This window comes from Gorilla gorilla, chromosome 11 (assembly GCF_029281585.2).
Source record: "Gorilla gorilla gorilla isolate KB3781 chromosome 11, NHGRI_mGorGor1-v2.1_pri, whole genome shotgun sequence".
Lineage (NCBI taxonomy): Eukaryota > Metazoa > Chordata > Mammalia > Primates > Hominidae > Gorilla > Gorilla gorilla.
In genome coordinates this window covers 69,377,588-69,405,003 of record NC_073235.2, presented here as the reverse complement: position 1 = coordinate 69,405,003, position 27,416 = coordinate 69,377,588, and the positions used below count along the sequence as shown (strand labels likewise).

The following is a 27,416-nucleotide window of genomic DNA, read 5'->3' as shown; positions in this document are numbered from 1 at the left end:
ACAATTAAGGTGAAAGAGGGCTATGAGACTCAACATGTCATAGAACTAAGTGCTGAGAGACAGTTTGGAGGAAACGGTATGTTCTGTTATTTGCCACCCTATAAAATATGGTTCTAGGAGGCAGAAGTACTTAAGAAACCTCTTCTCATTCAATTCTAGTCTTCAACCTGTTTGTAATGACAGAAGAGATCATTGCCATGGGAGGAAGAGACTGTGCAAGCATAATTATCAGTTCAAAAAAAAAGAATAAATATACATATATTTGTGATAAGTTATAAAGAAAAAATTCAAAAAAAATTAGCAGTTATAAAAGAAAAAAAATGATACACTTGTTATCAGTTTATGCAAATAAAGCCGATCCATGTCCTCGGTTTGAAGCCTAACCAGAAAAGGCAAAACCTCAAAAGGGACACATTATCTCAGTATCACAGAGTGCTAACAATTCTGAAGAGTATGAACTGCACTCAAGAAAGACAGCAAAGCATGCCTGATGGAACCCACACTTGTTAAATCCTCAGACTTCCTGACCCAGGTATTTCTTTCAACACTTGGAAGAAAACCAGTCAATGTTTTCTGTCTCTGTTATAGTTGCAGGAACTCCCAAGTGGATCTCCTAATGTATTCCTGATGAGCCCACACACAAACAAAGATTTCTGAAACATCTCCAAAGGAAGATACTCAACTATATCCACTGACTTACCCAGTTCAGACTCCTTAATTAGTGTCCAACTTATTTTTTTTCAGGGCATATCTGTCTTTGCTTAGTCTGAACCTGCTGAGCCATATCATGTCCTTGTCACATGGCCCTGACTCTTCTTAAATCACTCAGGAGTATTCCAACCTCACCTCCTACTGCTAAGCTGTGTCTGAGCCCTCAAGGTTAGACATAGCCTGTCATTTTCCATAGTGACAAATGGAAGATACCTGTGTTGCTTTAAAGGCCAAAACTTTACTGGAAATGTAGATGCTCCCAGGAGACACATTTTACTCAACATGAAGATTAACCTTCAGTGAAAGAGAGCAAACTGACAGTAGAAAAAAACTGCTTTGCAAAAGTGTGAACTCCTTGAAACTGCAAGTATTTAAGGGGAAGTTCGGTTACCATCTGTCTGGGATGTAACATGGTTTCCAAACTTTGGAGGGAGTTTGATTTTTATCATATCTGAAGGCAGTTCTCTTCTTTACGATTCTTATCTTTCTACTTCAGTCACTTTAATGGTCATATCTTTATGGAAACTGGATAGTCTCTTGTTTTTAATGGCTATCTATTTTGGAAATAAATTTGCTTGTTAAAAGTATCATTTCATACTAGGAGGACTTACTAGTAAAGTCCATACTGAAATTGGAATAATTTTTTTGGAGTAATTTATAGTTTTGGATTTCTACATTTGGTAAAGCATCACTCAGTAGAGAATAATGAATGGAAAATATCTCATTAGATATATTCTATTCAGGCTCTTTTGAGCAATATACCAAATAATTCCAGTGAGAACTCGAGGCAAAACACATTGCTATGGCGATGTTTATAGTACACTCATTGTAACCTTACAGTTACTTTTACCGTTCAAACATTGAAAGCTATTTAGTACAGATTTATTTTTGCTTATACAGCATCTGTACTTTAGCTACCACTCCTAAGTTATTATCAATAGCATCACAAGAAAAGAGGATTTGTGCTTCTTAGTAGTTCATTCTTCCTTTATTTCTCACTCTCTTTGAGATGATAGGAATGCCACTTACACTTTTTTTTTTTAATTTTAGTAGAAAAGCAACTCAGATGCTGAATACCCTTGAGGGTCAAACCTTGTTTTTAATCCAGTGATGAAGAATAATAAAGAAGATAGGATAATTCAGCGTGTCTATGAAAGTTTCACTCTGAGTACTAGAAATCATTACACTAAGTAAAATCTGTAATATGCTATCACCCCGGTTACCTTTCTTTTTTTAAAAAAAAAAAAAAGAAGCAAAGAAAAGAAGAGAGAAAATAACTGGATTTCTAGTTTGCTTACTTTTTTTTTTTTTGAGATGGAGTCTCGCTCTGTTGCCCAGGCTGGAGTGCAGTGGCGTGATCTTGGCTTGCTGCAGGATTTCTAGCTTGCTTACTTTTAATGTTGTGTGTATATATGTATGCGTATGCAGCAGTATATATTATTTGTTCTGAATTCTGAGTCTGCTGAGTTTATTATCTCTTATGTTATGTGGGTCAAATATTATGCAAAAGAAGAAACTGGACATTAGCAGAAGCCATTTTGCTAGCCAAAAAAAAAATCTTTTAACTTCATAAGTAGCTCGTACATAAAGGACCTCAATACCGGAGAGTCACTATATGCTCATTGTTGTACCTTTGAGGCACTGCTGCAAAAAAGATGCATATTTTATATTTTATGGCTGAAACACTTCATAATTTTAAAAGAAATGGGCTATCATTGATTATTATGTAACATTTTCTACAGTAGGACAAACAGGTCTAACAACAACAAATCTCAGCACATTACAGAGGGCAGTGGCCTATGGCCTGAGTGTAGATGTGCAGTTTGTGAGGTAGCTTCTACCCGGAGGGTCAATGCAACACGGGAGGAAAGGTGCTTCTGAAGCTAGCTGCATATTCAAGCCGTGGTCTAAGAATGCACTAAGGAGACTGGAATCAAGAAGACAGTTTGTCCTTTGGAAGGCTAACAGACACAGCTTGTTACCAAAATAGTATCCAGTCTCAGACTTTCAAAAAATATCCAGTCTCAGACTTTCAAAAAAGGCCAATGAAAGAAGCATTAATTCCTTCATATCTGTTTCTTGCACATTTTCACCCATGTCATCTGTAAGGCATATAGAGTGGTAAGACAGGTGTGCAAGCCAGAGAAGCTGGCACAAGCCTCTGAAAAGATCACTCACCCTGCACTGACCATATGCAAGGGACAATCAACATCAAGTTATCAAAGATCTGCTGTCAGATGAGCAGGAGTACAGCTCTAGGCAGAGTGGGCTGAAGAATTAGGTGACCTTGAAGCCCAGCACAAATAATGCAATGCTAATGCACATAACCTAAGAGTAGACACTGAAAGGAGCCAGCTCATTTCAACAAGCGTTTTCCATTCATCCATTCCTGAAGTGCTGAAAGATTATATACCCTATGCTTAGCACTCTGTTAAAAACCAGGAGGGAAAGAAAAAAATGAAATGTGATTTCTCCTTTATAATTCAAGTGGATATTCAAGCTGGGTGATGAAATAATTTATCATCCAGAGACACTTTGGAGAATGAAAGGGGTATTTTTAATAATTATGATGGAGCGATGTATGTAAACTAGGGATGTTCCCAGCAGAGGGACAAATGATTGCCATGTAGATGAGATAGAAGTCATCCATGCTTAAGTAATCATTTGAAATGGAATTTGAAATACTGAGAACACCAAATGATAGCAAGGATATGAAGCCGTAAGAACTCTCATTTGTTACTAGGGGGAATGAAAAAGAGTACAACGACTTTGGACAACAGTTTGGCAATTTCTTACAAACTAAACATACTCTTACCATACAATTCAGCAATCACACTTGGGTATATACTCAAGTGAGTTGAAGCAGTCAACAGTGGTTGATTTGATATGGAGAGAAAGCATGCTATTTAATTGTTTTTCTTTCAGGGATTGGGGTGAAAGCAGAGATGCATGTGGTGCAACCTGAGCCCAAAGAAAGACATTCAGAGATATTTGAAAGAAAAGAAAGAGAAAAAGAGGGATTTTTAAAGAAAAAATAAACTTCTTGTTAGTGTAAAAATTATTTTGCATAAAGTTACCTGTTTATTAGATTAGACCAATTTAGCTATTCTAAACTCTGTTAGCAAAATAGGCAAAATACAAAAACTAGCTTACTCCAAGAGTAAGGCCTCTGGACTCCACCTGACTGGGTTAGATTTCTTTTTCAACCACCAACTGACAGTGGGAACTAAGACAAAAACAGTTCACCCAGCCTATATTTTCTCATTTGTATATGGTGATGTTTACATAGTTTAACTCACAGGTTAGTTATGACAATTAAAAGAGAAAATGTTAGTAAAGTGTTTAGTACATTCCTGGAACACAGTGAATGTTCAATAATTTTTCTTACATGATTCAAAACATTTATATTTCTTACCATATTTTATCAAAAGTAAAACAACTTTAGTACTTTATGTACCTGTAAGAAAAGGGGAAAATCCTGACAAACTATGAAATGGCACTGACTATAAGAAGCATATCAGTTTCAAAGATGTTAACACATGAAAACATGTGTATCTTAGAATAAGAGTATATGGTAGTTTGGGGGACACTCAATGTTTAAGAATTGCTTTGATTTCTGGCACTGTCCAGGATCCATTTATATCAGAAACACAGCTGTGAGATTCTGTTTGAAACAGACATCATAAATTCAGAGATCATCTAGAGAGCAGTATTTTAATATTGTGGCTTCTGGACTGAGATCAACTTGAATTCCAATCCCTGCTCTATTACTTACCAATGGTGTACTCTTGGGCAAATTAACTTCTCCACATCATAGCTGTAAAATGGGAATAATCATAGTTCTTGCCTTCTATGATGACTGTGACTATTAAATGAGGGCAGTGCTCACGAGGCCTTCAGCTCAGTACCTGGTAGATATGCAGTGTTCAGTCATTACCACTTGCTAGCTATTAGTGGTAGCACAGTGCCTCTTCCTCTAGTCACCTGAGGGCAGACGAATGTTAGCACGAGGCGAGGCATTCAACGGTAAACTCAAAAATTTGTGGGCCCTATGAAAAACGCTACAGCTATAAACTAAAGGGCAGACCTGAAACATATGTTGGTGAAAACAAAATTGCTGGTGCTGGATAAATAAGTATTTTTTGAGACATTGGTGCATATGACCTGCAACCTCTTGATTTTATCTTTAAATGTGAAATTTTAAATGATATATGTGCAGTGGGTATGTGTGTCTGTGTGTGCTTCCATGCACACATTGCATATATATTACAAAGAAAGAAAATTTCTCTGTGGAGCTCCTGGTTTTTGTTTATATTTCTTGTTTTTATTTCTTGTTTTTATAACTTGAAATTTCTTTTCTATGAGAACTTCAAATGAACACATTTCAAGACATGAGGAAAAAATTGCTCCTAACATTCAAAATAAAAGTAAAATGGAAAAAGGATTAGATTTTAAGTCATAAAACCATTGTGATCAGAAATGGAAATATTTTTATATTGTTGTATCATTAATAACAAAGAAATCTGACATCTAATCGACATTGAAATCAGAACATGTTGATTAATTTAAATGTACGTTCCTGACAGTGTTCCACAAATGGGGCAAAAAGAGCACTGCATGCATTACGTTGCATTACCATGCCTTAGAGTAATTTGTCTCATGTCATCCAATAAATGACTTACATTCGCATAAAACAAGTTAGTACACTATTAAGTACCATAAATCATCATATTTGGTAGTTGGTGTAGATGAGAAACATTAATGGAGCTTGAATTTGTTTCAGGTGTTTGGAAGTTATAACATTCACTCACCACTACACATTAAACATAAAGAAATATCTTTCCACGTAGGAAAATGTATTAACCGTTTGTTTCCCATACATAATACAGTGAGTATTATGTGCCATGTATTATGAAATACATAATACACTGTATTATGTATCATAAACAAGGGCACGGTTAGGTGCCTGCAGTTTGCTTGATCTCCAGGAAGAGAGTGGATGGATGGCTGTACCTGTTGTTTACAGCCACCTCCACTCCAAACTGTCAGTACCTGCCCTGCACATTATGTTAAGTATTTTGAATTTCAGAGTTGACAAAAGATTACATACTTCTAAGTTCAGAGAAAGGACTTAGTCAGAGGAATAAAAAGGGGCAACTCCATTAAAGAAACCTTTGCTATATCAACCCTGAGACCGGTTTAGACGAGGGAGACCAGACAGGGGAACACATGGAATTAAGAAAGTTCGTCCCCAGAGGATCATTTCCCCGCAAAAGGAATAAATGTTCCCTAATCTTAATATCTTATTTAACCATAGTACAATTTTAAAAGCAGGAAATAATTAAACCTTATTTGACTTTTACCACCTTTCCCATTGATGTCCTCTTTTCTGGCCCAGGATTTGGTGGAAGATTCCACATTCCATTTAGTTTTCATGCCACTTTAGTTTTTTCCAACCCATGGTAATTTCTCAGTCTTTCCAAAGATAAATATGTTTTAAAAGATAAATAAGATAAATATGTTTATTCAATATTTCTATTCATTGGCTGAATTAATTTAACAAATACCATAAGTGAATATTTTTTCCCTTCCCTGTCATCCTATGACTGATTTTCATACTCTATCATTTTCTTTTCGAGAATCTTCTCACAAGCAGAATAAACTAAAGGGAGAAATAAAGAAAACATTACCTTTAGAAGGATGACTAAATAGGGAAAATTTTGGTCTTTAACTGGGGCCTTTGGATCCACCAAGAGCCATGGAGACGACACTTCAAAGACAGTCTCTAAGTCTAATCACGGAAAGTCCACCAGCAAACCAAAGCTCATCCTGCAAGAAGTTAACACAGGAATATTTTCCACAACATTCCTGGTGGATAAACTTCCATTTACTGTGGAAAACCTGGAAGAAATTACCTCACCTAAGTGATCACACGGTATCACCAGTAATCAGACTTATTGATTTACTGTATTTCCAGATATGATGTACTGCGAAGGGCAAAACAGCATCACTCCTGTGGTATTCCTGCCAAAAATCTGTAACCATGAAAAAATATCAGATAAGCTCATGTAGGATGGCATCTTTTACAATTATTCTGCTTGTGAGATTTTTGAAAAGAATCTGATAGAGTATGAAAATCAGTCATAGGAGGACAGGGAAAGGAAAAAAATAGTCACTTATGGTATTTGTTAAATTAATTCAACCAGTGACTAGAAATGTTGAATAAACATCTGAGAAAGATAGGCTGGGTAAAAGAATCGGGCTCCTAACAGGGGCAGTACAGCTAGTATCAATATTCTTATAACACAAGGGCAAAAACCCTCACTAGTCTACTGAGTAAAATGTCAAAGAATGCCAATGCATGAGCTGACAGCAGTTTTCCCAGTGGAAGGCAAGTCAGTATTGCTTAACATCCTTGTATGGTTACTGGCACCATGTTTTTTAACAGTGTCATATTGTGACTGCCCATATCACTACCACAAACTAATGGGAAGAGATGGCAGTTTCCTCTGAAAGTCTTAAAGGCCATGCAAATATGTTTAGTTGGGAGTTTTGCCAGCTATTTCTTTTTCTAACTAAAATAAAACACTGGACAGAAAGCAGTAAAATAGCAAACATGTAAGTGGGTGAAAAGAACACTAACATTATTTTTAAAAACAAATTACACCACAAAGAAAAAGCTGCATAAAATGAAATAAAACATTATGGCCCATCCTCGCGGTATTCTTGAGGTCCTCTCTCTGTCTACAGTTTTAATAAAGCTTTGAAAACTATAATTGAACAAACCGCAGCTCTTTGTCTCATCATCTCAAAATGGGATTGTAACTTATGTTAAAAGATTACTCAGTGAGGGCTCTTCTCAGTGGGACCTCTGCAGGCTGCAAGACGAAGGTGTTGTCAGATGTATAAAATCTTCTTTGCCCAAAGCTTCTTTCCACTTTTAGAAACCATAGAGTGTTAGTCTCTTCTTTTATAGATGAGAAAACAGAAGTCCACTGAGATAAAATATTTTCTCTGAAGGACATAGAGTGGGTTACAGAGATAACAGAGGAACGAAAATAGAAGGAATATTCATGTAGTGCTACCTTGGTGCTACTTTTTATATTTCATTAGGTGCTGCCTCTTAAATGCCTCTTCTCCTTCAGGTGTTGCATTATTTGTCTTCAGAAAAATTAGGTGGTGTATTAATCTCCTTATTTTACAGATATGAAAACTAACGATTAATGAATTAAAATAAGTCATTTGAGTTTATACAATGAGAAAGTTGCTGAGCCAAGGTTTCCAGCTGAACTTTTGTCATCAAATGTTAAGTTCTCGTATGCTATGCTGAAAAGAAAATTATTATTCTGTATAATACATTCTCTAACCAAAAATGATCACTTTTATCAAACTGTACATTTCAACTCTATAAAAAACTATTTGCCATTTTTTCAGGCAAAGGAGAAATATTTTATTTCTTCAAAGATCTCTAAAACTCTTCCTATGAGAATAATCCTTATTTTTTATTTTTCTCTATACTAATATTAACCTGCATTTTAATTTTTCTATATATTTTTGAGAGTTTGGTAGACATATATTTTTCAGTAATCATTTTCAAGATTCTAATAACTTCTGTCCTGTTAAGTGCTTTTACAGAAATACATCATGCTTGACAGAAGTTACCTCAGAAACGCTGATGAGAGGGGAGGATGGGGAATGGGGAGTCAGAATGCGCTGACAGAGGTAACCGCCTGAGAAGAAGTACTGCTTGCTGCTCTGAGATAAGAGATAAATGAATCCCCTAGTCCCACATGTCTGGGTTTAAGGAGCAAAGATAAATTCTAGCATCTAATGAAATGATTTTATGTAGTGGAAGCCAAAATCTAAGCCATGCTTTTGAATGCCTGATATTATGCAGAACTAAAAAGTAGAGGACAGATTGGTCATTAAATGAAAAACCAGAGGCTCTGATTAGTGGAGTGAGTGACACTCACATATGCTGAAAACTATAGCATCTTTAATTATTTATGTCCTATTTAATCATTGATGCACATGTAGGTTCATGGTCCCTTAGCATTTTTCTTCATGGTTTTCTCCATGCCTCCGATTATGCAGTAGATTAAATCAATGATTTCCAAGGAAGCACAACTTGTATATGGTGATGGTGCTTCCTATTTTTGATACAGTTCAGCTCATGTTTGAATAGTCTTTGTCAAAAGTCTGGGGCCTAAATAAATGATAGAAACAGTATTTATTGAGAATTAGGTAAACTCAACCTGATTATATCAGTGAGTGTGGTTTGGGGGAAGATCATAAGTGTGCATTGAAAACACAGGAAATCATTAAGTAATCTACTGTAACAATCAGATGCTTTACCATTTGGAGTCTAAAAGACATGAATAGAATAATTAGATTAATAGATTAATTAATAGAAAAGTCAACCCCCTTATTAATGGTGAGAACATACAGGAGGCTGAAAGGATTCTTTAGGGAGGCTTTTTAGTGGCCTCATTCTCTAATCCCTATGGACAGCAACTGGAAGCTTCAGAGAAGAAGGATGAACTTTCACCTTCCTGTTCTGTTCCAAATTAACTTAAACACTGCATCTATTCTAAACTGGGCAACCAGAGTTAAGTTCATTTTATTTAAAAACTGTATACATTCTTCACATAATCTATATCACCCAACAGCAGAAAATATGAATTGAAGCAAGTGTATCCCATATGCTTTTTGTGTTCATAGGTTCCTTTATAATATTTCTTTTTTTTTTTTTTTTTTTTTGAGACGGAGTCTTGCTGTGTCGCCCAGGCTGGAGTGCAGTGGCAGATCTCGGCTCACTGCAAGCTCCACCTCCCAGATTCATGCCATTCTCCTGCCTCAGCCTCCCGAGTAGCTGGGACCACAGGCACTCACCACCACACCTGGCTAATTTTTTTTTTGTATTTTTAGTCTAGACGTGGTTGCATCGTGTTAGCCAGGATGGTCTCAATCTCCTGACCTCATGATCCACCTGCCTCGGCCTCCCAAAGTGCTGGGATTACAGGTGTGAGCCACCGCTCCCAGACTAATATGTCTTTTTTAAAAAACAAACAAACAAATAAACTTCTTCTGATTAATTCAATCTTTAAGGTGACTATGTGCTGAAGATCAAGACAGATGAATTAAAACTAAGACATTATGATTTACTGAAGTTTCTTGATTACATAATATTATATGCATTCATACTACTAACTACAAATAGAAAAAAATCAAAGACCTGACTTTGAAATATGGAAATATGCTTGTCAGGGAAGAACAGAGAAAAACTCCACAATCATATATTACCCAACCATTTTTAAACAATGTTTAAAAGACCTATAATGTAACTCTATTAGCTTCCTATTGCTTCCATAGCAAATTGCCATAAACACTGTGGCTTAAAACAGCACACGTTTAGTCCAGGTGTGGTGGCTCACGCCTGTAATCCCAGCACTTTGGGAGGCTGAGGCAGGTGGATCACTCGAGGTCAGGAGATCAAGATCATCCTGGCTAACAGGGTGAAATCCCATCTCTACTAAAAATACAAAAAATTAGCTGGGCAAGGTGGCAGGCACCTGTAGTCCCAGCTACTCGGGAGGCAGAGGCAGGAGAATGGCGTAAACCTGGGAGGCAGAGCTTGCAGTGAGCCGAGATCGAACCGCTGCACTCCAGCCTGGGCGACGAGCGAGACTCCATCTCAAAAAACAAAACAAAACAAAAAAATACGGCACACATTTATTATCTTAGAGTGCCAGAAGTCAAATTCAGAAATAAATTTCACAGGTTAAACTCCAGGTGTCCAAAGCCCTTGGGGAGCATCCATTTCCTTGCGTTTTCCAGTTCCTATGGGCTGCCTCAATTTTCTGGGTCATGGCCCTGCATCATGTCAGCTTTTGCTTCTTTCATCATAACTCCTCCGACTCTCTCAATCTGACATCCTGTGTTCCTCTGATAAGGACTCAGTTTTCATCTGGGATAATTCATGAAAATCTTTGCATTTCAAGATTATTAATCACATTTGTAACGTCCCTTTTGACATGTTGGATAACATACTTGTATGTTCTGGGGATTAGAATGTAAATATCTTTGGGAGGCCTTTGTTATTCTGCCTATCAAAATAACTATCACCAGAGTAGTCACTTACACGAATCTAAGTGAAGAATAAGTCATGAGTTTCATCCACAAATACTTGTCAACTTGGATCCTTCTACTGTTTATGGTTAATTCATGATACATTAAATGATCCTGATTTTTGCATGTATTTAGTTAAACTTACCTGTGGGAGAGTGTTTGTAAAATGGCTGCAATTATTCTTCTCCTATTATCTATTTCCCTTTGCAAATGCAAATTTGCATTTCCTTCTGTCAAGAGGTGGAGTCTATGTCAGTACACTTTTAATCTGGCTTACTTTGTGGCTACTTTGAACAATAGAACATGGAGAAGTAATGTGCAAATTCTGAATATAGCCCTCCACAGGCCTCATGTGTTCCTACTTTCTCTCTTAAAACTTCTATGACCTGGGGCAGTTCCAAGATGGCTGAATAGGAACAGCTCCAGTCTACAGCTCCCAGCGTGAGCGACACAGAAGATGGGTGATTTCTGCATTTCCAACTGAGCAAATGGCACCCCAGGAGATTATATCCCATGCCTGGCTCAGAGGGTCCCACGCCCACGGAGCCTCACTCATTGCTAGCACGGCAGTCTGAGATTGATCTGCAAGGCAGCAGCGAGGCTGGGGGAGGGGTGCCCACCATTGCTGAGGCTTGAGTAGGTAAACAAAGTGGCCAGGAAGCTCGAACTGGGTGGAGCCCACCGCAGCTCAAGGAGGCCTGCCTGCCTCTGTAGACTCCACCTCTGGGGGGCAAGGCATAGCTGAACAAAAGGCAGCAGAAACTTCTGCAGACTTAAACATCCCTGTCTGACAGCTTTGAAGTGAGTAGTGGTTCTCCCAGCATGGAGTTTGAGATCTGAGAACGGACAGACTGCCTCCTCAAGTGGGTCCCTGACCCCTGAGTAGCCTGACTGGGAGGTATCCTCCAGTAGGGACAGATTGACACCTCACACGGCCGGGTAACCCTCTGAGACGAAGCTTCCAGAGGAACGATCAGGCAGCAACATTTGCTGTTCAGCAATATTCGCTGTTCTGCAGCCTCTGCTGCTGATACCCAGGGAAACAGGGTCTCGAGTGGACTTCCAGCAAACTCCAACAAACCTGCAGCTGAGGGTCCTGACTGTTAGAAGGAAAACTAACAAACAGAAAGGACATCCACACCAAATCCCCATCTGTATGTCACCATCATCAAAGACCAAAGGTAGATAAAACCACAAAGATGGGGAAAAAACAGAGCAGAAAAGCTGAAAATTCTAAAACTCAGAGCACCTCTCCCCCCCAAAGGAATGCAGCTCCTCACCAGCAACAGAACAAAGCTGGATGGAGAGTGAATTTGACAAGTTGAGAGAAGAAGGCTTCAGACGATCAAACTTCTCCAAGCTAAAGGAGGAAGTTCGAACCCATTGCAAAGAAGATAAAAACCTTGAAAAAAGATTAGACTAATGGCTAACTAGAATAACCAAAGTAGAGAAGTCATTAAATGACCTGATGGAGCTGAAAAACATGGCACGAGAACTATGTGACGAATGCACAAGCTTCAGTAGCCGACTCGATCAACTGGAAGAAAGGGTATCAGTGATTGAAGAACAAATGAATGAAATGAAGCGAGAAGAGAAGTTTAGAGAAAAAAGAGTAAAAAGAAATGAACAAAGCCTCCAAGAAATATGGGACTATGTGAAAAGACCAAATCTATGTCTGATTGGTGTACCTGAAAATGACGGGGAGAATGGAACCAACTTGGAAAACACTCTGCAGGATATTATCCAGGAGAACTTCCCCAACCTAGCAAGGCAGGCCAATATTCAAATTCAGGAAATACAGAGAATGCCACAAAGATACTCCTCGAGAAGAACAACTCCAAGACACATAATTGTCAGATTCACCAAAGTCGAAATGAAGGAAAAAATGTTAAGGGCAGACAGAGAGAAAGGTCAGGTTACTCACAAAGTGAAGCCCATCAGACTAACAGCGGATCTCTCAGCAGAAACTCTACAAGCCAGAAGAGAGTGGAGGCCAAATCAACATTCTTAAAGAAAAGTATTTTCAACCCAGAATTTCATATCCAGCCAAACTAAGCTTCATAAGTGAAGGAGAAATAAAATCCTTTACAGACAAGTAAATGCTGAGAGATTTTGTCACCACCAGGCCTGCCCTACAAGAGCTCCTGAAGGAAGCACTAAACATGGAAAGGAACAACCAGTACCAGCCACAGCAAAAACATGACAAATTATTAAGACCATCAATACTAGGAAGAAACCGCATCAACTAATGAGCAAAATAACCAGCTAACATCATAACGACAGGATCAAATTCACACATAACAATATTATCCTTAAATTGAAATGGGCTAAATGCTCCAATTAAAAGACACAGACTGGCAAATTGGATGAAGAGTCAAGATCCATCAGGTTGCTGTATTGAGGAGACCCATCTCATGGGCAGAGACACACATAGGCTCAAAATAAAGGGATGGAGGAAGATCTACCAAGCAAATGGAAAACAAAAAAAAGGCAGGGGTTGCAATCCTAGTCTTGGATAAAACAGACTTTAAACCAACAAAGCTCAAAAGAGACAAGGCCATTACATAATGGTAAAGGGATCAATTCAACAAGAAGAGCTAACTACTCTAAATATATATGCACCCAATACAGGAGCACCCAGATTCATAAAGCAAGTCCTGAGTGACCTACAAAGAGACTTAGACTCCCACACAATAATAATGGGAGACTTTAAAACCCCACTGTCAACATTAGACAGATCAATGAGACAGAAAGTTAACAAGGATATCCAGGAATTGAACGCAGCTCTGTAACAAGCGGACCTAATAGACATCTACAGAACTCTCCACCCCAAATCAACAGAATATACATTCTTCTCAGCACCACATCACACTTATTCCAAAATTGACCACATAGTTGGAAGTAAAGCACTCCTCAGCAAATGTAAAAGGACAGAAATTATAACCAACTGTCTCTCAGACCACAGTGCAATCAAACTAGAGCTCAGGATTAAGAAACTCACTCAAAACTGCTCAACTACATGGAAACTGAACAACCTACTCCTGAATGACTACTGGGTATATAACGAAATGAAGGCAGAAATAAAGATGTTCTTTGAAACCAATGAGAACAAAGACACAACATACCAGAATCTCTGGGACACATTCAAAGCAGTGTGTAGAGGGAAATTTACAGCACTAAATGCCCACAAGAGAAAGCAGGAAAAATCTAAAGTTGACACCCTAACATCACAATTGAAAGAACTAGAGAAGGAAGGGCAAACACATTCAAAAGCTAGCAGAAGGCAAGAAATAACTAGGATCAGAGCAGAACTGAAGGAGATAGAGACACAAAAAACCCTTCAAAAAATCAATGAATCCAGGAGCTGGTTTTTTGAAAGGATCGACAAAATTGATAGACCACCAGCAAGACTAATAAAGAAGAAAAGAGAGAAGAATGAAATAGATGCCATAAAAAATGATAAAGGGAATATCACCACCGATCCCACAGAAATACAAAATACCATCAGAGAATACTATAAACACCTCTATGCAAATAAACTAGAAAATCTAGAAGAAATAGATAAATTCCTTGACACATACACCCTCCCAAGACTAAACCAGGAAGAAGTTGAATCCCTGAATAGACTAATAACTGGCTGTGAAATTGAGGCAATAATCAATAGCTTACCAACCAAAAAAAGCCCAGGACCAGACTGATTCACAGCTGAATTCTACCAGAGGTACAAGGAGAAGCTGGTACCATTCCTTCTGAAACTATTCCAATCAATAGAAAAAGAGGGAATCCTCCCTAACTCATTTTATGAGGCCAGCATCATCGTGATACCAAAGTCTGACAGAGACACAACAACAAAAGAAAATTTTAGACCAATATCTCTGATGAACATTGATGCATAAATCCTCAGTAAAATACTGGCAAACCGAATCCAGCGGCACATCAAAAAGCTTATCCACCATGATCAAGTGGGCTTCATCCCTGGGATGCAAGGCTGGTTCAACATACACAAATCAATAAACATAATCCAGCATATAAACAGAACCAAAGATAAAAACCACATGATTATCTGAACAGATGCAGAAAAGGCCTTTGACAAAATTCAACAGCACTTCATGCTAAATCAATAAACTAGGTATTGATGGGATGTATCTCAAAATAATAAGAGCTATTTATGACAAACCCACAGCCAATATCATACTAAATGGGCAAAAACTGGAAGCATTCCCTTTGAAAACTGGCACAAGACAGGGATGCCCTCTCTCACCACTCCTATTCAACATAGTGTTGGAAGTTCTGGCTAGGGCAATCAGGCAAGAGAAATAAATTAAGGGTATTCAATTAGGAAAAGAGGAAGTCAAATTATCCCTGTTTGCATATGACCTGATTGTATATCTAGAAAACCCCATTGTCTCAGCCCAAAATCTCCTTAAGCTGATAAGCAACTTCAGCAAAGTCTCAGGATACAAAATCAATGTGCAAAAATCACAAGCATTCTATACACCAATAACAGACAAACAGAGAGCCAAATCATGAGTGAACTCCCATTCACAATTGCTTCAAAGAGAATAAAATACTTAAGAATCCAACTTACAAGGGATGTGAAGGACCTCTTCAAGGAGAACTACAAATCACTGTTCAATGAAATAAAAGAGGACACAAACAAATGGAAGAACATTCTATGCTCATGGATAGGAAGAATCAATATCATGAAAATGGCCATACTGCCCAAGGTAATTTATAGATTCAATGCCATCCCCATCAAGCTACCAATGACTTTCTTCACAGACTTGGAAAAAACTACTTTAAAGTTCATATGGAACCAAAAAAGGGCCCACATTGCCAAGACAATCCTAAGCCAAAAGAACAAAGCTGGAGGCATCACGCTACCTGACTTCAAACTATACTACAAGACTATAGTAACCAAAACAGCATGGTACTGGTACCAAAACAGAGATATAGACCAATGGAACAGAACAGAGCCCTCAGAAATAATACCACACATCTACAACCATCTGATCTTTGACAAACCTGACAAAAACAAGAAATGGGGAAAGGATTCCCTATTTAATAAATGGTGCTAGGAAAACTAGCCAGTCATATGTAGAAATCTGAAACTGGATCCCTTCCTTACACCTTATATGAAAAATTAATTCAAGATGGATTAAAGAGTTAAATGTCAGACCTAAAGCCATAAAAACCCTAGAAGAAAACCTAGGCAATACCATTCAGGACATAGGCATGGGCAAGGACTTCATGTCTAAAACACCAAAAGCAGTGGCAACAAAAGCCAAAATTGACAAATGGGATCTAATTAAACTACACAGCTTCTGCACAGCAAAAGAAACTGCCATCAGAGTGAACAGGCAACCTAAAGAATGGGAGAAAATTTTTGCAATCTACTCATCTGACAAAGGGCTAATATCCAGAATCTACAAAGAACTCAAACAAACTTACAAGAAAAAAACAAACAACCCCATCAAAAAGTGGGCGAAGGATATGAACAGGCACTTCTCAAAAGAAGACATTTATGCAGCCAAAAAACACATGAAAAAATGCTCATCATCACTGGCCATCAGAGAAATGCAAATCAAAACCACAATAAGATACCATCTCACACCAGTTAGAATGGCAATCATTAAAATGTCAGGAAACAACAGGTGCTGGAGAGGACGTAGAGAAATAGGAACACTTTTACACTGTTGGTGGGACTATAAACTAGTTCAACCACTGTGGAAGACAGTATGGCGATTCCTCAAGGATCTAGAAGTAGACAAACCATTTAACCCAGCCATCCCATTATTGGGTATATACCCAAAGGATTATAAATCATGCTGCTATAAAGACATATGCACACATATGTTTATTGCAGCACTATTCACAATAGCAAAGACTTGGAACCAACGCAAATGTCCATCAATGATACACTGGATTAAGTAAATGTGGCACATATACATCATGGAATACTATGCAGCCATAAAAAAGGATGAGTTCATGTCCTTTGTAGGGACACGGATGAAGCTGGAAACCATCATTCTCAGCAAACTAACGCAAAGACAAAAAACCAAACACTGCATGTTCTCACTCATAGGTGGGAATTGAACAACGAGAACACTTGGACACAGTAAGGGGAACATCACACACTGGTGCCTGTCATGGGGTGGGGGGAGGGGGCAGGGATAGCCTTAGGAGATATACCTAATGTAAACGACGAGTTAATGGGTGCAGCACACCAACACGGCACATGTATACATATGTAACAAACCTGCACGTTGTGCACATGTACCCTAGAACTTAAAGTATTAAAAGAAAAAAAAAACTTCTATGACCTGTCCATACATCTGGGTAACCTACCTGAGGAGGAGAGATGCAGAGTTGAGTTGTCCCAGCTCTGTTGTCATCCTAGAATAGCCAGATTCCCGCTGACTTTGCAGCTGACCATAGACACATGAGTGACATCAGACAAGATCAGATGAACTGCCAAGCTCATCAGAGACTTCTAAACAATTGTAAAGCCACTAATGTTCTAACCCCATTATTTTTGGGGTGGTTTGTTACACAGCAAATGCTATTGACAAGTTACATAATAACAAGGTATTTCTTAGTTTTACAAATGGATGTGACATTCTTTCAAAGATCTGTAATTTTGCAACAAATTTTTGTAAATTCTTAAAAACTCTTAAAATTATGTTCTACGTCATTTATTTGAGAGGATGCTTACATGAATTTGTATCTTTGGATTATAGTCTGCCTCATAAGCATGAAAATATTCAGTTTAAATCTTCATTCTAAGTTGTTTTAACAGGGTGTTTTAGAAATGATAATAGGTTGTGTTCATTTTGGAAAATTATAAAATGAAAAAATTATTTTAAGAATTTCTCACTGATTTTCTATTGTAATTATGTTAGAATAAATTGTTTTAACAAAGACTCTGAAATAGTGAATGTTTTAGGTATTGATATCTCTTTTTAATGACCTTGCACACTTATAGAAAATAATGTTTGTTTGCTTATTGATGGAGTCTCACTCTGTCACCCAGGATGGAATGCAGTGGTGCAATCATAGCAACCCCTTGCTCATGGGATCAAGGGATCCTCCTGACTCAGACTCCCAAGCCAGCTAGTTTTTAAATATTTGTAGAGACAGGGTTTTGCTATGTTGCTTGGGCTGTTCTGGAACCCCTGGCAACAAGTGATTCTCCTGCCTCAGGTTTCCCAAAGTGCTGGGAAAACAGGTGTGAGCCACTGTGCCTGGCCTTTTGAGAAAAATATTAAGAGTCTTGTAGATCCCTTTTCCTAGTAATAAATGTTTGTCTGACCAAACTCTCCTTAAACAGACACATTATAATGAATATGTACATTTCCCCTTTGTTTGCTGAAAAATATTTAGATTAAAAACTGTGTACATATACATATACACATACATTATAATGTCTATTGTAATGTACCTCTACTTACAAGTAAATATACATACACATACACATATATTATATAAAAATACATTAAAATGTATAGTTATATATGCATGTATGTATACATAATGTATGTGTATATGTGTATGTTTATGTATGTCTATTTACTTGTAAATAGATGTACATATACACGATATTCCATACCTTTAAAAATTCTACAAGCTCTCAATTTACTGCAATTATTTTACAAATTTTATAAACCAAGTGCCTACTACTGAAGGGTTTCCTTCCATAGCAACATTAAAATGTAGTTTATTGTTCCTTATGGTTGAGATGATTTACTAGTTACCAAAGATTTTCCTTATTTGAAATTATTTTCTGTCCTTGCTTTAAGTTTAATAAATATTGAATACCTTTTTCCACATCCCCAATATGTCAGTAGTCTCCAAAAACATAAATGGCAGAGTTATAAAGTAGCCAGAATTTTTTAGATAATTTCTGCAAATAAATATTATATCATGACTTTATAATGAAGCACTAAATAATATAAAGTGGTCACATGAGAAAGAAAAAAGCACCTATAAAAACTAATAATTAAGTTGTATGTAATCAATATGCTATGGGGTGAAATACATAATTTTAAATTTGGTTGAACTAGAATTCTTTTTGCATGCCTAATAATATAACAAAATACTCCACTTGGAGAAAACAAGTTAATTCCTCATTGAGCTCTCTTTGTTCTTTTTCTCCTCGTCCCCTTTGTTGTACAATTTATATAGAAAATAAGTTTGCAAACATTCGTAACACTTTTTTTGTGAACTGATTCTAAAAACTATGTGTCTTCTATGGATAAGAAATTTTTAAATCCATCAACCTTGTTTCATACATTTATGGAAATACCATATTATGACATAGAACCTTAGAATATTTAAAACAGTATGTTACATATACTAAACTAATCTCATTTTTACAAGGCAAATGGTGGTTTTAATATATCTGGTTCTTTGCATAATTATTTTTATAGTTACTAGATGGCAAACCACCTATCATGCTGAATATTAGTAATCTCACATTTAAATCAGAAACTCATTAATGTGTTATTATCTTACTGTTGTATATAAGCAGTTGCATCTCATCCAGATGAGAGTAGGTTACATTACATCATTTATGTAGATGACTTTTTCTACCTTTGGTCATTTCTTTTGTCAGTTATCTTGGGTAAATATTCAAAATTATTACAGTAAAGTCAACAGAGATTGAATGGAAATTATTTTCTGTGGCTTTACTTTTCTCAATTCATAAAGATAAAAAATAAATGACATTGTAACTATCTTTGTTGTGTACCCCAATCCCTAAACATTCATCTAAAAGATATAAAAGTATAAACAAAAAGGATTGCACCTGTGAAATAGAAAAAGAAAATCTTCAAATCAGGGATCAGCAAATAGTTGCATGTTTTAAGAGATTCTCTAGTCTCTACATAACCTCATAAATATAACTTCATATCTCTTATTATCATTAAACAAATTAGAGTTACTTGATTTTCAAGAAGGATAGCTTACTACATATTTCCCAATAAGACAACTGGAAGCAAGAATTAGCAAAATAATTGATTTTCAAAAATTTTCTATTTCTGTGATGCCTTCTATGAAGGCTAATTATCCATTAACAAGAATACGACTGTATATCTTTCTGATAAAACTGTCATTAGGTGAAAACCAAATAAAACACAAAAAAATCAAACAAACAAAAAAGCGTGAAGTTTGCTTTATAAAGGAAAACCTGAGATAATTTATTAATTCTTTGCAAAATTCAACTATAATCTCTATTATGCGCAGGCCCTAATGAGTGTAATAAATTCAAGTAATTCCAGTTGAAATAGTAATTGCTTTTAATTACTGCAAAAGTATAAATGTGGTCTTAGTTAATAATGTTGCTAATCCTGTTTCCTAAATTTGGCTAAATGCCCTCTTTAGGTAATAGACATATTTTATATGTGGCATTATAGTACACCATAATCACTGAGGAATGATCATCACCTACCACAAAATATTCCAGACTCTACCCTTAGTGTTTAAAATATGTTACCTATAATCTTCACAAGATCCATGTAAAGTAGCAGATTAAGACATTTGTATTTCTAAGGTTAAGTGTCATTCAGCTAGAGAAGTTAATGGCAGGCTTTAGGATTAAAACCTAGATCACTGCGGTTCCAAAGCCTTCATTTATTCCATGTCAGCATCATTACTGATAAATCCTCATAGAGCTTTGGCTAAAAGTAACACCATTTGTTAAATGTTTGAGGCACAAAGAGTGGTTAGAAATTGTTCCTGCCTCTCAGGAATTTACAACGTAGTTGTAGAAATAAGGCACATACATACAGAAACATCAACATAAGAGGGCATATCAATATTGTTTTTATGGAAGAAAAAGGAAGTCAAGTCCACATTGAAGCAGACCATAGAGAAAATTAATAGGAGAGGATGTCACATTTCACACTGCATTACATATCGGCTTCAGGACATCTGTCTAGAATACTGGCTGGGGGGAATGATTACATGCTTAGTAATAAATGGTAGGCTAGGCAAGGAAGTCATATGTAAACATAGACTCTCAATCAATGGCTCCTTACCTTTCCACCGTACTCAGCTGGTTTGTTTCCACTCTCAGGAGCCTCAAACACACTCCTCAGCTCATCAAGGGCAATGGAAAAGCGCTCAATCCTGCGCCGACTGCTCAGCGAATCCTCCTTCAGCACTTCTGGCCGACCATATTCCCTGGTGTTGTTACTCTTGTCCACAGAATCCTTCTCTTCCGGCTTCGAACTCCACATCTCTTCCCCTGTACTGTAGGGCAGACTTGTGGGATCCAAAGATTCAGATGCTGATACTACCTCTCCTTCAGGCTCAAGCACTTTGCTTTCCTGAGGCTGGAAAATTGTACAATGGCTGTCCCTGGGATAACACTCACTTCTCTGATAATCACAAGATTCCCATTTCTGCCTCAGGAGGTTGAGGGAGCCCTTCTGCATTGGGAACATGGATGGGTCCAGGTTGTCCTGCAATATCAAAAATCCTTTTATCAATGATACACTCAGGAGTCTGAGTCATTTTCAGACTCAAAATACTCTAGGAGCAACAGCTCTTGGGGTTTGGGTCTTAGTAAAGAAATCCAGCTTTCCTATACAATTCCACACAATTTCTGGCTCTTCACTTCACCCCACAAAGTTATGTAAATTAAATTAGAATTACACAGATTACGGAGAGGTGTGGTTTGTATAGCCACGGCAGTTTGAATATAAAGAAACAAAAGTGAAGAACACACGATTTTCTTCCATTTTCCTTTTATCGAAAATCAGCCAACAATTATTTAAAATATAAAATTTGAACAGTGTTACTTCATTGTTTAGTACATTCTAAGAAAAGGGCAATTTAAAAAGTCTAACAAGAAAGCAAAATGGTTCATTTCCTGCCTGTAACAGTTCAAAATTTCCTTTGGAATTACTGGTTTCTGTTAAAGTCTTACTTCAGAAGTAGTAGACTAATAGCTAATAGTTATTACGTTTTTTTTGTCAGGCAAAACACTTTGATAATGACTTTACATGTATACCTCATTTTAATCCTAACATTATCACAAAGAGTTAGTTGCTACTATTATTACTATTTTGCAGGTAAGAAAATTAAATAGTAATTTGCCCAGGATTCTGAGTGACAAAGCCTGGATTTGAAATACATCTGTGGAACTCCAGGATCTGCCCTCTTAACCAGTGGAGTTTATCTTTTGTACTTTGAGTTTTCAATTCTCATCTCATTGTGAGACTGATTGGAATTTCACCTTGTTTTAGAGAGTTTTGTGGTACGATAAGGAAGAAAAAAAATGGCAAAGTGTACTCTTACCAGAAACACAAACACAAACACACACACACACACACATATATATATATCATGGGCAGCAAGAATTATATGCTAGCACTAATTTTTGCCACAGAAATAGCTACTTCCTGTTCTAACCCAAAATAAATTTTGTTTTTGAAGGATCAGGCATTTTCCTGGAAAAGTATCAGCGCAGTGGGTCTGGTAAACAATACATTAGATGAAGGCTTAGAAAGTGTCTCAGAAGGTCACCTAACACAATAGCTCCAGATTTCTTTGACTACCAGCCACATTATGAATAATATCTTATGCACGGGGACTCAATGCACACATTAGATTAATAAATGTATATATACAAGAAACAAACTGTGTGTTCATTAAACAATAGTTTCACTAATTATGTGAACTGCCTGGTGATATTTTCTACTCCGAACTCCTTCACTTTTAAAGATAATGTGTGCTGCCCACTAAATTGATGTAATGATGTACTAATGTTTCATGGACTGCTGGATAGCTCCATACTTACAGCAGAAGTTCAGTCCCAGGTTGGGTTTTACTAACTGTGTGACCTTGAAAAATCTTCACTGGTAAAACATACATCATGGCTTTATTTTGAGAAATAAATTTGATGATGCATATAAAACTTCTAGTGTGTATTCAACACCCCAATAACTGTTAAATCCACTCCCAGCTCTATCTCTGGCTAAAACATCATTTCAATCACTCAAATATTGATACTATACCTGAGCCTCCTAGATGGGAGTGCTTGGAAGACGAAAGGGGGATATTTTAAGACACAAAGCCATAGACTGAACAGTCAGGAAAATTTGGCCTTAATAATATTGCCAATTGGTAAGTTTGAATTAGTCACTTATTATAAAAAGTCTCAATAAAACAGTAGATCAAAGAAGACCTGAATATCTGTTTGGAAAACTGATCAGCATATGTTGAGAATTTAAACAACATATGCTGTTAATGTCTGTGTCTCATATGTGGACGACAGAAAAGACCACATTAACATGGGAATGGTTGAGACGCTGTCACAGCTGGTAGGAGTGACCTCATAAGGTTATTTAATGAAAGAATTGTTTTGGAGCCAACCACACATAGTTGGAAAGGGAAAGCTGAGAGGCAGAAAAACTGGCAAGTTGAGGAGGAAAGCCATTTTCTCCTGTAGAAAAGGAAATCCTAATAATTGAAACTGATTTGGAACATCTGTTTCTGGATCAAGTTGGAATAGACATACTTCTTTCTCTCAATTTCTCCTACTAAATACAGCTAAAACCCCTAGAAATTGGACACATGAAATAAACATGAGGACTTTGAAAAGCAGAGAGAAGGCAAACTGCCTAGGAACCTTGGGACCTGAGGAACAATATGGCGGTGAATTCCCAGGGATTTCTTTTTGCTTCATATATAAAGAACTGGTGGTGGGAAGAACCAGTAACTCAGAAAGTCCTAGAGGGGAGGAAAATGAAATTTCCCCAGGAAAACCTGCTTTCTCTAGCCAAATAAGCTGAAAAGTGTCAGCCTAGAAAGACAGGACACTTCTAGGCCATAAGTACCATACTCCAGGCAAACAACATGAAAAACCACAACTAAACCCTTACTCCCATCAGCAAAGGCTGAGTGGTGAGTCTAAGCTTCTGGCTTTTTGACCTTTGCTGTCTCTCTCTCCAACTATTTTCATATTAGAGAAGACCAAGTGTGGGGCCAGGATTTTTGTTCCCACTTGATGGTGACGGGGCTCCTCTAGATGTCAGTGGAAGCCATGTGAAGATCCTGTACTTCTACCCCACCTAGCGGTATCAAGATCTCCTCTTCCCTTTGTGTGTCAGAGGACAGAGCTGGTAACTAGAACTTTCTTCATCATCCACTGGTATTGAGGGCTTCCTTCTGGCAATGATGTCAGTGGAGGCTACAAGGAGAGCAATAAAGAGGGGCCTCCCAACTTTCCAGCCAGCAGAGGTGATGGCATTGGAGGAATAATGGGGAGCCCAGTATCCCACCTTCACAAAACAGTCATTGAACACCCTTCTTCAGGGAGTCAAAGGTCAGAAATACATAAGTAATATGCAGAGTTTCACAACATAAATGACAAAATATCCAAGATACACTTGAAAATCATTCATATCAACAGACACCAAAGACCTAAACCAAAGCAGAAAACAATCAACAGACACCAACACTGACATGATACAGGTGTTGCAATTATCTCACAAGAATTTTTAAGTAGCCATTACAAAATTGCATTAGTGAAGAATCACAAACATGCTTAAAAAAAAAGTGAAAAAGTGGAAAGCCTTAGCAAACAAATAGAAGACACAAAGAAGAAACGAATTAAAATTCTAGAATTGAGATAGAAATAACCAACATTTAAAAACTCATTGAATGGACTTAGCAAAATGAAAAGGGCAAAAGGAAAGGATCAGTGAATTTGAAGATACGATGATAGAAAGTATCAAATCTGAACAAAACAGAGAATATAAAGTGAAAAAAGAATAGAAACTAAGAGACAAGTTGGACTATAAAAAAGATCTAAATTTCATGTCATTGGATTTCCAGAAAAAGAGAAAGACAGTGGGGCTTAAAAAATAGTCCAAAAAATTCATGGATAAATTTTTTCCAAATTTGGCAAAAGATAACCACCAACACACATCATAGTCTAATTTCAGGAAACAAAATTAAAAAAAAATCCTGGTAGTCGCTACTCCCAGTTTTATTCCAATTGTAGAAGGTGGGAAACAAAGACAATAGTACCAGCATTCACATTGCACGGTGGCATAGGATGGTAACGCACTGTGCTGCAAAATTCACCATTACCAATAAGCAACATACCTGTGTCAGTTTTCAATCTATTGCCTCTCAGTTCCAAAAAGCAGTAAGAAAGAAGTGACACCTTGCTTATACAGAAAGAACAATCTGAATGACAGCAAATTTCTCATCAGAAACCATGAAGACCAGAAGGCAAGAGCACAATATTTTTGAAGTGTTAAAAGAAGCTAACTGCCAACTCCAAATTCTTTGTCTAACAAAATGATCTTTCAATAACAAAGAAAAAATAAACACATTCTCAGACAAAGGAAAACTAAGAATAATTTGTTGCTGGTAAACCTATCCTAAAAAATTGGCTAAGGGGTATTCTTGAATGACAAAGGAAATGATGAAAGAAGGAATCTTGAAATATCAGGAAGGAAGAAAGAATAGAAAGAGGAAAATCATGAAGAAATAATAGTATACATTCTATTTTTCTCCTTTTGTATTTTCTAAATTATGATTGAAGGTTGAAGCTAGGGGTATAATGTCTGATATTCTCAATATGTGTGGAGAAGTTAACCAAGACAATTATATTATAAACTAGGGAGGGAAAAGGGATAAAGGAGGTAAAGTTTCTATACTTCATTCAAACTGTAAAATGCTAATACCAATAGACTGCGATAAACTTTATGTGTATAACATGTATTTAGGGGAACTACCAAAAATCCATCATACTTGAGATGTGTTACAAAACACTATAGCTAAATCAAAATGTGTTCTAAGAAATATTTAAGTAACTCATAGAAAGACATGAAAAATGAAAGAGAGAAACACACAACAGAGGGAACGGAGAAGACAAACTTAAATTTCAGACTTGAGCCCCATAATTTCAAATATTACATAAAATGTAAATGCCCAAGGCATAAAAATGAAAAGACAGAGATTGTGGGGTGGATTAAAAACATTATTCAGCTATCCATGTAAGGGTGCTATTCTAAGTGAAAAAAGCCAATCTCAAAAGGTCACATACGATAAAGTACCGTTTCAATAACATTCTTGAAATGACAAAATTACAAATGTGCAGAACAGATTAGTGGTTCTCAGGGATTGTGAATGGATGGGACGTGTTGGGGTGGGCTTCACTATAAAGGGGTAACACAGGGAGATCTGTGTGGTAGTAGGAAAGTTCTATGTCTTGATTGCTGTGGTGGTTACAGGAATCTGCATAGGTGATAAACGGCACAGTACTATTAGTGTATATGGCGTCAATTTCAATTTCCTGATTTTTATAATGTACTATAGTTATGTAAGATGGAATTACTGAAGGAAACTAGATAAATCGTACAAAAGATCTCTCTGTACTATCTTTGCAATGTCCAATGAATCTATAATTATTTCAAAATAAAATGTTAAAAACTAAATGGATAAAAAAGTGATTAGGTAGTCACTACTCCAAGTTTTACTCCAATTGTAGGAGAAGGTGGGAAACAGACAGTAGTACCAGCATTCACACTGTGCAGTGGCATAGGATGGCAATGCATTGTGTTGCAAGATCCACTATTATGAATCAGCAACATACCTGTGTGAGTTTTTAATCTACGACCTCTCAGTTCCAATGCACCCTTCAACATATGTTCCTTGATAAATAGCTGAATCCCTTTAAGCACTTCTCATTTGATGTGAGCACAATGTTTAGCTTTCTCAGCAAACACTGGAGGGACATTGCAAGAGGAAGTCTTCCTGAAATTTCCTACCTGGGCTGGGTATCAGCAGTCATGAGCATGAGAACACTGTGGAGCCTGTTCAACTATAGCCATAGAATGATCTTATAGCCTGGGCCAGTAAATAACTTCTCTACAGCTCTCTTCTCATGGAAACAAACCATACAGCTGCCTGTGGTCTGGAGGGTCACATAGGGAGCAGTTTTTGATTCTATAAGCCCCTGAGTATCCTGCATGCCATCTGCATGTGTCCTAAGAGATAAACTCAGATCTGCTTCTCTCTCTGCAAGCCCCTGCATAGCCCGTGTGCTTTGAAAGTCTATTGCCTAGAGAGGTGTTCCAACCCCCACTGCATGGCCTTGCCACCAGCTGCTGATTATCTGCTTGGCCTGCCTCTGAAAGGTGGTCTATTGCTAGTCTGGAAACTCTGAGTCAGCTCTAGCCTGGCTAAACCAAAAAGCTTCCTGCTCTCCCGTGGGCTGAACCACACCTTCTCCATGAAAATCTGGATCCTTTGCCAGTTTGTCTTTCCTTGGTGGCTCTCCCTCAGCCTGAGGCTAGTGAATTGAATTCCTTTGTAGCTAATACCTATTCTTCTATCATAGTTGTTAATTCTTTATATTAACTTATTTTGTTTAACTTACGTGTGGCTTCTTTTTCTTGATTGGACCCCGACTGCTACAATACTTTTGCATAATGAGATGTCTGCTCTCTAATTCCAACAGTAGGTCACGGTGATATGTTTTCAGTATTGTCGATGGTGATGCATGCCACCATTCCCTCTATTACCAACAGTTTTGTCATGGGACATGAGATTACAGA

General features: G+C 37.3%; 1 protein-coding gene across 2 annotated transcripts in view; it reads right to left on the bottom strand.

Moving 5' to 3' along the window:
• The window catches only part of XIRP2 (xin actin binding repeat containing 2), a 349,635-nt gene extending 328,339 nt beyond the window's left edge, over positions 1-21,296 (bottom strand). Inside the window, exon 1 of one of the 2 annotated variants that reach the window (XM_055380256.1) lies at positions 20,877-21,296. In XM_055380256.1, coding sequence (XP_055236231.1) covers positions 20,877-21,284 — 408 coding nt within the window. In that variant the 5' untranslated portion in view covers positions 21,285-21,296. The remainder of the gene's footprint in view (positions 1-20,876) is intronic. The other variant, XM_055380257.2, reaches the window with a different exon arrangement.
• Positions 21,297-27,416: the final 6,120 nt, after the last annotated feature.